Source organism: Hemibagrus wyckioides, linkage group LG05 (assembly GCF_019097595.1).
Source record: "Hemibagrus wyckioides isolate EC202008001 linkage group LG05, SWU_Hwy_1.0, whole genome shotgun sequence".
Lineage (NCBI taxonomy): Eukaryota > Metazoa > Chordata > Actinopteri > Siluriformes > Bagridae > Hemibagrus > Hemibagrus wyckioides.
The window spans coordinates 12,932,476-12,946,451 of NC_080714.1; the positions used below are offsets into that span (position 1 = coordinate 12,932,476).

Consider the following 13,976-nt stretch of genomic DNA (forward strand, 5'->3'; position numbering starts at 1 on the left):
TGGGGTCCAGGTGCAGGTTATAGAACCTGATATGGGTGTGAAAAGAGGACCAACCTGCCATAACACAAATATCCTGGAGGGGAACGTCCCTAGCCAGAGTGGTGCACAAGGTGATAGCCCTAGTGATGTGAGCCTCAACCCCTAGAGGCAAAGCCACACCACACGCCTCATTATCCTGGGATTCATGACTACCCAAGGTGCTGCTTGAAGGCCAGATTTGTTGTGGCCAGGAAAGCAGGCATAAAGGAAAAGGACTACACTACATGCTTAAGCAATAGCCGTAATTGCCGAGAGCACAGCAGGTGCAGTCTCTTCTGCTCTGCTGAGAGAAGGCTTCTAGAAAGACCAGCTGACCAGCCATAATATGGCCTTTGGCATGAGATGTAGCTGTAGCCTTGACCATGCCAGGAGCAGACTCTAGGCAGGAGAAAGTGACGGACAGGGCCGAACAGAATTAAGGAGTTCATGGCTAAAAGCAGAGCCATTTCAAGTGTTTCAGATGCTGACTCCATTAAGTGGGGGCTTACAACAGCCCTTCCAGGACCACTGAGATGCCGTCTCCAGGAAAGCTTCAGCTGCCTGTAAAAATGCAGAAAGTGAGAGACCAGAGGGTGCCTTCCCAAGGAGGCCCTGAGGACATGCACATGACTCACAGCAATGGCTGTCACATATACCTTGATGTGGAAAATGACAAGCTCTCTGCAGGAACTCTAGCACTGTACCAACAGGGCAGTGAACTGGATCCAAAGAACCTTCACTTCAGGACACCATTCAGAAGGAAAATTAGGTCTACCAGACTAGGGTGGGCCAACATGGAGCCACTAACAACAGGCAGACCTGGTCCTGGCATACACAGGCTAGGACCCTTGTGAGCAGAGCTATCAGGGAAAAGCCTACAGACAGACCCTCAGCTATGTCTGCACCATGGCATCTAGCCCCAGAGGGCCTGGTGAAAAGACAAAGCCACAGTGGACAGTGGATTGACTTCTTAGAGGAGCTTCCATCCAGCTAATAATTGCCATATGCATTCCACCACCTGTGGGTGGACACGCCATTTCCCAGGCCTCAGCCCCCACCTCAACAGAAAGCCTGCTTCATTATCATGTGCCCTGCAGTGTAAATCACTCTCAGTGAGGGAAACATTTTCACTGTCAGGGCAAGAACTGGCTTCATCAATCTGAACAGAAGTTGTGAACGCAGACTGCCCTAATGTAGGGGACCACCAAAGGTAGCACCTAATCTTTGGGAGTAAATGTTTTTGCAGTAGAAACATGGCCCTCATCTTCAAGCAATCTGTGTGCCATGAGAGACAGGAGCCCTCCCAAATGCCATCCGTCGAAAGAGCCATTAATGATACAACAATGACATGCCCAAAGAGTTGAGACATGAGCTGAGAAACTAGGGTCTGTCCACATAAAAAGGGTGCAAAGCTTGTGATGCATAACCCTTGTGATACCAAAAAGGGTGTATGTCGGGGTGAAAAACCCCTGCTCCTGAGACAGATTTCAAACAGTCTGATGTGTAGCAGACCCAAAGAAATAGCTTCGGCTGCTACTGCCATGAGCACCTTCTCTGCCTTGGTGGCAGAGAGGTACTGGCCTAGCTAGATATCCTTTACAACAGAAAGGATGAAATCCACATGGATGGGAGACAGACATGCCTAATGATGCATTGTGGCTGAATCCCAAACTACCTCCAAGAAGGTGTTTCTCAAAGAGAGAGAAAGCACACACATTCCTGGGTTAGGTAAGCCTGAGGCCTAGGGACCTCATGTGTGGTATCACAATGCCCAGCTGCCATGTCCCTTAACTGGGCCAAGAGGAGCCAGTTGTCTGGATATTTGAGTGCATGGATGCCAGAGCAGCCTCCATGCACTTTGTGAAAGTGAGTGACGATAAGACTAGGCTGAAAGATAGAACCCAGCTCCTGAATTTAGTACACAGATCCAAAATTGTGCATAGCCCAATTGTGCAGAGTTATAAAGCTGGATAATCAATCTAGGAGAGGAATATTCTCTACAGCACCTTTCTCAGATGCGAGAAAAGTTCCTCATAAAGGAACAAGGTTTGGTCTGTGCTTGGTGAGGGCAGAAGACCTTGAAAGAGGGAGGACAGCTGGCAAACTGGATTCTGTTCCTTTTTCCCTCAGTATCCAGAACCCACAGTGACATACCTGGCAGAATCTTCCACTCTGACAAGTGGTCTGAGAGAGGTGTTAGCCTCTTGCTGTTCTCACCTCACCTGGTGCCCTTAAACAGGCATGCTCTAACCCAGGAGGGAGAGACACATAAGGAGCATAAGCATGGGTGGGCATGGCTGACCCCCAAAGTACCGGAGGTGGTGGGGTAGACAGCAATGGAGACAGTCCTAAAGTGACATCCTTAGAAACCCTAGCCCTGAAGACAAAGAAGCTGGAGTAATGTGGCATAGATGCCATTATATGGTCTTGCTGCTTCGTCACATGACCTCCTCACACATAGCTTCAGATGCTGCTTTCACAAGGAGCGTTCCCATAGCATCACCCATGACGTAGTGTTGAGTTCCCTCGAAAGGGAACCCATGCATCCATGCACAGAAACTCCACACAGACAGTGGTCTGAACTGTCGGATTAAAAACCAGGGTTCCTAGGGCTGTAAGAAGGCAATACTACATGCTGCACTGCCACCACATAATCTGTAATTGATATATCCACATCCTATTTATATGTTTTGAACCTTAAAATAGTATCTTAGCATTTTAGACATGCCTAACATGCCTCGGGACAGATAGTCTAATAACACAGATAGTCTAATATCTGTCTAAAATCTGTTTCAAGACCATAAAAGCAACTCATCAGATCAAGTACTCACACTCATATCCATCAGGCAGGTCTGCACACTGGCTACCAATGACACATGGACTGCTAGCACACCACACTCGAATGTCACATGTCTTTCCAGTGTAGTTTTGTGGACAGGAACAGATGAAGTCATTCCATTTGTTCATGCAATCTCCACCATTTAGGCATGGTCTCCCCTATAGAAAATCACAGTATATTTTCAGAAAGACTGAGATAATGTTTAAAATAGGTATGAAAGTCAAAAAGGCTTTCCCAGCACTGATTCAACACAGCTAATCCAAGCAAATTCTTTGTGTTGATTCAGCCTACTAACAAACACTAACCTGAACACAGTTTAATTCGTCTGATATTTAAGAATCTTTTATTTTATCCAGTTTTTTGTAAGTGATGCTTATTTTTAGACTGATCTCAATAAATAAATAAATAAATTCGTACCTTACATGTTTCATCACTGACACAGTGCTCCAGCAAATTATGGGAAATATGTGCTAAGTATCTTGGCTGTTCATGTATTTTGATAATTTTGTTTAAGCTCATGTAGAGCTGATTGTCATCCAGACGTATGTCCTGTAGGCAACCTTTGAAATGGCCACCCCAAGGTATAGTATCATGTTCTTTAAGAAGTCCACCAAGAAATAGCACATCTCCTGCCTCTACTTCAAGTCCAGGAAAAGTCCCAGGGCTAAAAAGTATTTCTGTGTGATTGAAGTATAAAAATCCTCCCTGGATATCAATGGTGATCAGTACCTTCTCCCCATTTGTGATGAATGTAGAACTCTCTCTAATAGAAGAGAACACATCAATGTTTATTGTGCCTCTCCGCAGGAAAACTGAGAAATATGCCTGATTCCCTCGTTGAAATTGAAGAATAAGGCCACTGTTTTTCCGTGTTCGCAATAGAAATGATATACTGATTTTTCCAGCATGGCGTCGAGTTATGTTAAATGCAGCAAAGCTTCTATTATGCTCATGGCTAAATGTCCATGAAGAGTACTCTGAAGAGGAAAATAGAAAAGTTATATTTAATGAACATCAATTATATAACCAGTTTTATGGTTACACATTTTTTAATACAGTCAGATTCTTACCATTGGAACAGATGCTTCCATAAAATGGCCTGTGGCAGTCACACTTGTATTCAGTCCAAAGGTCTATACACTGTCCTTGATGAGAGCAAGAATCTAGATGACACCTCTCAGGCTTTTCACAGCCCTGCTGGATGTAAATGGTATTCTCTTGGGAGAAGTTATGAGGCAGAATAAGCTGAGAACTAATAATAAAATCCTCCATACAGCCAACAAATCCTGTCAACATCATTGGCTTCTTTAGATAATCTTGTGGCACCCAACCAATGTAAACTTTATCCAGACAGTGTGGGGGGAAGAAAAGATGCTCCTTTGGGTCACTCTGCTTAATATATGTGTAATTCTTATCCAATAATCTCAGAATCAGCATCTCATAAACAGAAACAGACACTGCATACCACAATCCATTGTTAAAATTCCCATGCAGTTCCACCACCAGCTTTAAGTCCCAAGATTCTGCTGTAGCAATGAGATTTCCATCATTCATCTCCAGCATGAAGAAATGCTGTGCATTTCCCCTGAAGAACAGCACTACATCTGGTAAAGTTGTCCTAAACCGCAGCGAAACACTGGTTGACTCATTGTTATACATCTTGTTAGAAGAAACATCCACCACCACATAGGCTGCTGTAGAGAATGAGAAAGTGGTGGGAATGCTACAGTTGGCCCCTGAGAAACCAGAAGGACACCTGCACCTAAAAAGGTGTTTGTCTCCAAGTATGAAAGGTTCACACATTCCTCCATTTTTGCAGGGCTTATCCACACAGCCAGTCAAAGCAATGTCACAGCTATGGCCACCCCAAGGCAACTGGTCAGGTACCGATATAGGGCAGTGACAGACATAGTCATTAATGACATCCTCACACAAGGCTCCATTCTTACAAGGTGCACTTTTGCACTCATCAATATCCACCTCACATATAAAACCTAGAATAAGAGGGAAAAACACAAGGGTCATAATTTAAAGCAATGATAAACAATAATCTAGTCCAGTTATATTTGGCCATTGTTTTTACTTCACATTCATTAATATATTACCAATATTGAAATATTATACATTACTTTTTTTATCTTTTCAGTGATAAAAAGTTGTAGATTTATTCCAATATAATCACATATTTTTATATTTTGCCTTTTTCCCCCTAAATGTAGGAGTCAGTTATTTTTCAGCTGGTGAATCATTTTTGATAGAGACAAGAAAGAAACAAGTTTGCATAGCAGTACCTTTCTTACATTTACAAAATTTTCAGGAATACTGCAGTCATCTTAGTCAGATAAGAAAAATGACATATAAGAAAAACAATCAGTAGAAAATTTGTCCAACCATAGAATTAACAATTACATGCCCCCAAACATCCTTCTCAACAATGGGAGTGAAATGGTTAAAAAAATACGCAGGACACCTATGTCACCAAATGCCATAAGGCTCTTCTTTTAGTTTGAGCAGCTTATTTGTCTATTAATAACAATATTAAGAGTATATTTAACAGTATCAACCTTAACAAATGATTGTTTGATTTATCAGTCTTAAGACTGTTTAGATCTAAGTATAAATACAATTTTACACCAGGTTTTTTCCATAAAATATGACAATTACAATCACTGCATATACATTTTAGAAATAAACAATATACATTTATTGTTTTATACACAGGTATGTTTTAAAGAATAGTTAAAAAAATTAAAAATGCTGCTGCATGAGTATTCAACCCCTTCAAACTAGTACTTGATAGATCCAATTTTTCTGCAATTACAGCTTAAAGTCAGTTGGCTGAGTACCTAAGCTTTGCACGCAAATTTTATCAAGACTATTTGAAGTATACTTCCTTATATAACATAATACATATGGTAGAATATTCAAGGGCTAACATCTGTCATTTTTCCTCATGAACGCCACCCTGTACTAATGAAGATGGCCATAGAAGATGCCATGGAAATCAAACCCATACTTTACCTGTCAAAGGAAGCAGCCCACACCAAATCACTGACACTTGCAATCCTCTCATCTTGCTAAAACATCCAAGCAGCAGTGACATTCCTCAACAAGCTGCAAGAGCCAATGACAGAAATCTACTACCTCTCTTTTACTATGTCACAGGATCTCTCTCATACTACCCTAATCTTTATCTCATAGGCAGTGGCACACAAGCCACAATGCTTGTGCATGCACACACACACACACACACACACACACACACACACACACACACACACACACAGAAACACACACACACACCTCCACTCAGTACCAGGCAGCCAGTGGTGATTACAGGAGGAGTCCATTACCACTCCTCCACAGCCAAGCTGCCATGGGATAATATTCCAACATGCTTCCCATTCTCCATTCAACTCCCTATTTCTCTTGTCCCAGCTGGCCCTTGTCAGTGCTGACAACAGGAATGCCTGACCACTCAGAGGTGCAGCATGAATGCCATAAACAGTGAGTGAAGAGGACAGACTTTCTTCAAATGAATGCTGCACAGAAGTGTTATATCAAGTTAAAACAACTGAATTCTCTGAATTCTCTTATATAGCACACATTTTAGTCAATGTAACTAAAACAATAGATCTAAAGCATTTAATGAAATACTTGGACACTCTGACTGCCATTTGTACAAAGGATCTATTGATAATGAATGCTGCTGTCCTGAGTCACAATTCTTTTAGTTCCATTATTCAGACATTCAGTCACTGTATGCATAAATGAATGTTGATGACTTTGCATGAACACAGTGTGAAACTAAAGCCCTAAGAAACTAAAAGAGAGGTATAGTGCCATTTCCTGTGTTATCCCTCTTAAAACACATCTTCACTTACCTGTGAACCCCGGAGAGCAAAAACATTTATATGCATTAATTAGATCTTCACAGCTTCCACCATTTAGGCATGGTGCTATTTCACAATCATCTATGTTAAATGAACAGTTTTCACCTGCAAAGCATCACACAGAACATAATTATTTTCATGGAATTGTCCTAAAAAACAATGAATAGTATGTTAAGATATAGTAAAATTCACCCGTAAAGCCAGCCAAGCATTTGCACAGAAAGCCGCCAGCATACTCATAGCTGAAAGATGGGCCCAGCTGGGCCAAGACACCATAATGTCTCTGGTCAGAGCGCTGGAAACACATGCCACCATTCTCACAAGGCTGTGCCTCACATTCATCCACATCCATTTCACAGTTATTCCCCTCATAACCTGTGGCATGAAAGTCAAAATTCTATAACTTTTGCACTGATCTGTAAATCCAATGTCAAATAACCTACACTGTGTTCCTGATACAACTGCTACACTAGCTTATAATAATACTGTATATTCTTTGTAATGTAAGACATTTTTATCAATATCTATAAACAGTCATAAGAACTTAAATTACATTCAACTGAACTAAATTAGTTGGAACACATATATATTGGTAAATGAAATGAAGTTGAGTAACTGGGTTGATGTAATTGCATTTTAAGCAAATATATTTTCCCATATATATTTAACTTTTAGTGCATATATTTTGTTCTCTGGATTGTGTTTATTATTCTTCACTCTTTTTTCTTTTAGCTATATAATGATAACTGGCTAGTTTGCTATAAGTCATTTGATGCTTCTGTAATTGCTGTTTTGTTTTGTTTTTAGTTGGTCTTTGAATTGAAAACCAACATTTATTTTGAATATATTACTGTGTAATTGTAAAATATGAATTATGCATAAATATTATTCATTTTAATCACTACTTTTAACACATTTTTGTTATAGTTTCTTTTTCTTTCTTTATCATTCAGGTTAACAATGCTGTTGGAATGATGCGCAAATTTTTTTAACAAACTTTTTTCCTCTATGGGGCACTGTTTGATAAAATATCACATGCTTAAAAGAAAGGAAAGGACTGAGTTTCCCAAAAGCAGTGCAAAGTTAAGATAATCTTAACTTACTTCACCCTTTAGCATGCTACCATTTAGCAATGATCTTGGTCCTTTTGGGAGCCCGGTGTATAGCACAGATAGAGTTGCACAATGGTTCTTAAGCAATACTGAGTTATCCACTTTAACATCAATTCACTGTGAAATTTGTTGCCAATTCAGAAGAAGCCATGAGTTATGTCATGATGTTTTTGCTATTCCTTAGTGTCCTGGCTCTAGTCCATGTAAACATCCTCACATTTTACACAATTACAGTTGTGGGGGAAAAATAAAGTACACTCAACAATTCAATGTTTTTATTTATCTGGGCCTAAGTAACAAATGTGTGGTCCTCACCATATTTTATAAACAAACAAAAAACAAGGTGTTGGAATGGTCAAGTCCAGACATCAATGCTTTGGAGATGCTATGGTGAGATCTTAAGAAAGCTGTGAATAAATGAATGTCCACAAACATCAAAGAACTGCAGCAGTGAATTAGTGGGCCAAAAGTTCTCCAAAACAATGTGAGAAACTGATTAATGTTATTGCTGCTAAATATCATTCAATATGTTACTGAATTATAGGATGAACTTATTTGTTCTTTACATGGTTTTTATGGGAAAATACATATTAAATGTTTGTATGTTTGTTTTGTTGTCATCTGAGGTTATTTCTTTGGTTATAGTTGGTGAGGAACATACAATAGTTATTTAGGGCCTTATAAATAACAACACAGAACTGAAGGAGTTTGTACTTTCTTTTACCCATGACTGTATATAAAATGACTACATGAGAAAATAATTTTTATACTTTACCAAATGCTATAGCAAATGAAACAAAAATCAAAATGAAAAAAAAAAAACACAAAAAAAAACACAAAAAAACACAAAAAAAACAAATGCAAAACAGTAGGGTACCTGGCCAGCACTGACAGGTGTACTGATTAATTCCCTCATGGCATGTGGCTCCATGCTGACATGGCTCAGACGCACACTCAAGAATCTCCTCCTCACAGAAAGACCCAGCAAACCCTGTTCCACTGCAGTCACACTCATACCTGAAATTCACACACAAATCCAGGCTAGGAGATACTCCATTGTCCCGTCTGTACATTAAATCTCACTCAAACTGAATTGCAGCTCTAGAAAGAACCCCAGTAAGAACCATTGTGATCCATGTTACAATTATGGAACAGAGTGGTTCTAAATGCCTGACACCGCCAACCCAGTAGGCTAATTAATTCATTTTTATACTTCATAGTTCTTGCTCTGTTGACAGCTATAAGTTATATAAAAATATTATTTAGCCTCATGTAAAATAACATATAGCTGTCAGGAAATGGGGCAAAGGCAGATGAAAGTGCAGACAGATTTATTTTACAGTGCTGAGGAATAATCTAAATGATTACCACAAACCAAAGTAACAAAAAACATTCACAGTAAGGATGAAGCTATGGAGCAAAAACACTTAAATAGTGTTTTATAGTAGTCTAATTGGCAAAAAGGTAAGCATAGTCAAGAGAAACTAACAACAAAAGAAGAAGTGCAAAAGGTGCTCTTGGAGAATTGCCCATAGTGACCATAGTGACAATATTCAGTCCAAAATGTATTCTTTTGAACCATGTACATAAATATTGATAATATTGTATATCTGCAGGAATCAGGATTGAAATTAATCATTAAAAAGTAACTATGAAATATGTTTACAAATGTGCGCAAAAGTTTTTACATTTTCAGAATACAGTATAGAGATTTTCTATGCTCAGCATTCTTCCAAATTTTAAGTCGTTTAATGCAGGAACTGAATGGCAACAGAGTTTTTGCTTAACTATAGTTTATTTGTGTCACTGTGCATACTAGTCCAGACCATCAGAGGGAGCCCTCGCCCGAATATTGACTGTGTACACCTGGTTTCCGGTTTCTAGGGTTTTTAAGCAGCGTGCTCCCTCTATTGTACGCGAAGTATCGTTTCCGAGTGTCACGTACCAAGCCTTGATTTCTGCCTGATCAGTCTATGATGTGTATGATCCTTGCCTGTTTGCCTTGATTACGAGTTCCGGTTTCTGTTTCTGTTTTGATCGCCAGTGTTTTGCTTTTCCGGTTTTTGACTCTTTGCTTGCTTACCTGTTTACGATTCTGCCTGCCGTCTTCAATAAATATCTGCATATGGATTCAGATACTCACGCTTCCAGCGAGTCCTTACAATTTGGCAATTCATATAATTATTTTATAAGGAATTGTGTGACAGCATACAGACCCTAAGGTCTCTTAAGACTCTCTTAAGGTTGAAAAGATGGATGGATTCTCATTTTAGAGGCTTACTAATGAACAAAGCTGACCTTCTTCTAGACAGATTAGTGCATGATAGATTTGAGTCATTCTAAGAGACATGGAACCTACATTGGGTGAGTCACGGTAGCTGTTATTAGTAGCTTCATTTAAAAGTGCAATCATCTAAAGCTTTTATGTTTTGCTGAAATAAAAAAAGGAATGATAATCATCCAATAACCATATTCTAATCCCATTTAGTGTGAGAATTTATTTACAGATATCAAATCTGCCTCTCCATGACATTAAAGTTGTTGTTCCAGGATCTGCCATGATAGATCATCTGGTCTACATATTTGATTTGGCACAGGTTTTATACCTTCCTGACACAACCCTCTAATTTTATTCAGGACTGGGACCAGCACTGAGAGTTAACCCAGGAATTGAACCAGGGCAATGAGAGTGTGGGATCCCACAACCAGGGGACATGACACTAAAGTATTGTGTAAAATATTTTTCTTTAATGAAACTTAAACTTAAATTTAGTAAATGTCCAGCTCACACATAATTTAAGTATAGTTAACTGACTGTGAATCCTCATAGCTGCCAGAATAAAAGTCTGGTTTACAGCCCTTCCAAAAGTATGTAAGGGACTGTACATCACCATCATATCCCAAGACACATACCTCACATACCAGGAGATGATAAATTTTTAAATACCAGACATTAAATCTGATATCATTTGTGAAGCAGGAAGGAATTTTAACCATTTTCACTAGGTTACTTGCACAGCTCATGTATCATAGAAAATTTAGATTACAATATAGTAGATTACAATAATCCAAAATGGCTTTTAAAGCTTTTTAAATAAAACAGGCCAGCTTTTCATTGGGACCAACTAACTTACCTGTTCACCAAATCAATACATGAGCCATTGTTGAGGCATGGTACACTGTTACACTCATTGATATCCATCTCACAGCTGATGCCTTCAAACCCAGACACGCACTCACATATGTACTGCCCTACATAGTCATGGCATGTAGCCCCATTTTGACATGGCGTCTCCTCACACTCGTTGATCTCGACCTCACAGTTTACTCCTGCAATTAAAAAAAATTCAAAAAAAAAATCAAATCATACAGAAAAATATAATATAAATTTAATATTTAATAAGAATTTAATATTTAATAAAATTTAATTAAATAACTTTAATTATAAAGAAATAGAAAATTAATTAATGGTTAATTTTTAAACCAAATAAAAATATATAGCTGTTTATTTTATGGCTTTTTGGTTGCATAATTGAGAAACGGTTATGCTATAGCATACAAAGACATCCTATACAATGGTGTGATTCTAACTTTAGAACAATCAAGCAAGATGGTCAGGTGTCCAGACTTTCATCATTTAGTTTAATCATAAATTAGGGTCAATCTGACAGATTAAAATAATCTTTCACTTTGTTTATGAAGAAAGTTTTTAAAAGTAAATTTATCATGTTACTCCCAGGTTAAATCTAAATTGTGTAATATAATTGGGTTTATACATATACTGTATATACATGAGCAAACATAATATTGAAAAATATTTTTAGTTGAAAATTACAAGAAATTACACTAACTACGATCAATTTTACCATAATACTTCGGTTTATTACAGTGTTGTATTTGACAAGTTAACTGTTAAACTACAAATTCAGCAGCATACTTACCTGTGAACCCTATCAGACACTCACAGATGTAATGGTCCTTCCCATTAATACACTTTCCATTGTTCTCACATGGTTGGGATGCGCACTCATTAATGTCTATCTCACAGTTGTATCCTTGAAATCCAGGCACACAGAAGCAGTGGTACACATCTATCCCATCACGACAGATCGCACCATTTTGACAAGGCTGTGACAGGCATTCATCAGTGTCATATTCACAGTAGGTCCCATGAAAGCCACGACCACACTTGCACTCATAGCCGTGTGATGCCTGTATGCAGGTTGCATTGTGTAAGCAGGGATTATCTGAGCAGTCCATCACATGAGTTTTGCAGTCCTCACCACTGTAGCCACTAGGACAGTGACAAGAATATCCATTAACTGCATCCACACAGCGGTTCTTTATTCCAGTGCATGGATTACTCTTGCATGTGTCCAAGGTACGTGTACAATCAGGGCCTCCAAAGCCCGCTGGACAGGGACAGAAGTAGTTATCTATTCCCAGTGTGCTGATGCAGTTATGACAGTTGACATGTGCACAAGCATCATACAGTAGCTCACAGTCTTTACCCACATAAATAAGTGGTTCCTTTGGGCATAAACATGTATAGTTAGCCATTACTTCTATGCATGTGCCTCCATTCTCACATGGGGAAGACAAACATATGTCTGCCTTTGCTGTGCAGAATATTCCTGTGAAAAAAATGTTGTAGTTGTCATTTACCTTATCATAATGAAAAAATATTGACAAAGAATCTAATTTGATAGCATAGCCCCATTTTAAACGAGTTTGACCACTGATAGCAAATTACATAAAACCTATATTAAAAAAACAAAAACAAATATTAAATATTGAAACTGATAAATTCAGTTATTCAATTTATGTGACAGGGGAATTTTTACCACTTTTCTGAATCACCTTTTCAATTAATAACAGTCTTTAAGCATCTAGGAAATGAGGAAACCAATTGCTATAGTTTTGAAAGTGAAATGTTTTCCTATTTATGCTTCATGTAGGTTTCAGCTGCTCAACAGTTCATATTTTTCTTTTCATAATGTGCCAAATGTTTTCATTAGGAGCGCACAGACTCTTTATTATGGAGCCATGCTGTAGTAGTAGAATGTGTAAGCCAGATGATATCCATGATTTCCAAATAGATTTAAATTTTTTTTTTTTTTTTTTTTTCTTTGCATGTTATAGTTTTTAACATTTGTGGATACAAAGATAAACTGTGTTCACTGACAAAGGTTTCCATGTTCCAGTGTGCTCCTAAGTATCACGCGTCATGCCAGCATCGCACTTCCACATTCCAGTCCAGAGTTTGGACCTCACTTCATTTCCCTCCTTGTGGAAGTGTAACACACCTGTTCTGTATAATCCTCATTGCTACCTGTTTATATAGCCTCACTTTTCCTCTTTGCTTGATTATTGTGTGCCTTTTGTGCCCAGTTTTCTCGCTATCCCATGTTTTTTGTTCTTGACCCTGCTTTTCCCCTCAACTCACACTCTTGTCTCTCCCATTGGCTTTTTTTTTCCATCTGTGGATTATTTACTCTGACCTGGTTTGGATTTCTAGATTCGTTTTCCCTTTCCGCTTTTTGGATTCTCCTCGTGCCTACCACCTGAGCTTTTTGTGCTTCTTTTCTCCCCTTGTCAGCCTTGTTCCTTGCATACTTCCCCAATTAATTTGCCATTTTATGTAGAGAAACATTATTCTTAATTGTTCAACTAAAGAACCACAGAGACCTTTACAAAGTGTTGAACCCCTTCCTATCTTTATTTCTGAAAGACTCTGTCTCTCTGGAATGCACTTTTTATACCCAATCATGTCACTGACCTATTGCCGATTTAACATTATTAGTTGTGAGATGTTCAACCAAGTGATTTTAATTTTAGCATTTTAGCAACACTTTTGAGGTCTTTTGTTTGAACAAAAGTACTGTACAAAAGATTTAAGCAACTGTGAAGAAATGCTGTAAGAATGCTTTTAAAACAATATATTTTAATTGCTGATTTTTAATAAGTGAAAAAAAAAAAAATAAATCAATCAAAATTTGGTGAAAAATCAGGGATTTTGTAGGATCAGAGTCAAGTGTATGATTAACCAATTATACCAGGTATACCAAGGTGCTAATGGTCATCAATTTCACATATAGGTTAAAACACAGTAAT

General features: G+C 38.4%; 1 protein-coding gene across 2 annotated transcripts in view; it reads right to left on the reverse strand.

The window, feature by feature from the left end:
- The window catches only part of crb2b (crumbs cell polarity complex component 2b), a 29,884-nt gene that overhangs the window by 3,453 nt on the left and 12,455 nt on the right, over positions 1-13,976 (reverse strand). For both annotated transcript variants that reach the window (XM_058390107.1, XM_058390106.1), the window contains exons 2-9: positions 11,804-12,496; positions 10,997-11,192; positions 8,740-8,879; positions 6,943-7,125; positions 6,742-6,855; positions 3,928-4,851; positions 3,275-3,834; positions 2,850-3,015 (exon numbers count right to left, since the gene is read on the reverse strand). In XM_058390107.1, coding sequence (XP_058246090.1) covers positions 2,850-3,015; positions 3,275-3,834; positions 3,928-4,851; positions 6,742-6,855; positions 6,943-7,125; positions 8,740-8,879; positions 10,997-11,192; positions 11,804-12,496 — 2,976 coding nt within the window. The remainder of the gene's footprint in view (positions 1-2,849; positions 3,016-3,274; positions 3,835-3,927; positions 4,852-6,741; positions 6,856-6,942; positions 7,126-8,739; positions 8,880-10,996; positions 11,193-11,803; positions 12,497-13,976) is intronic.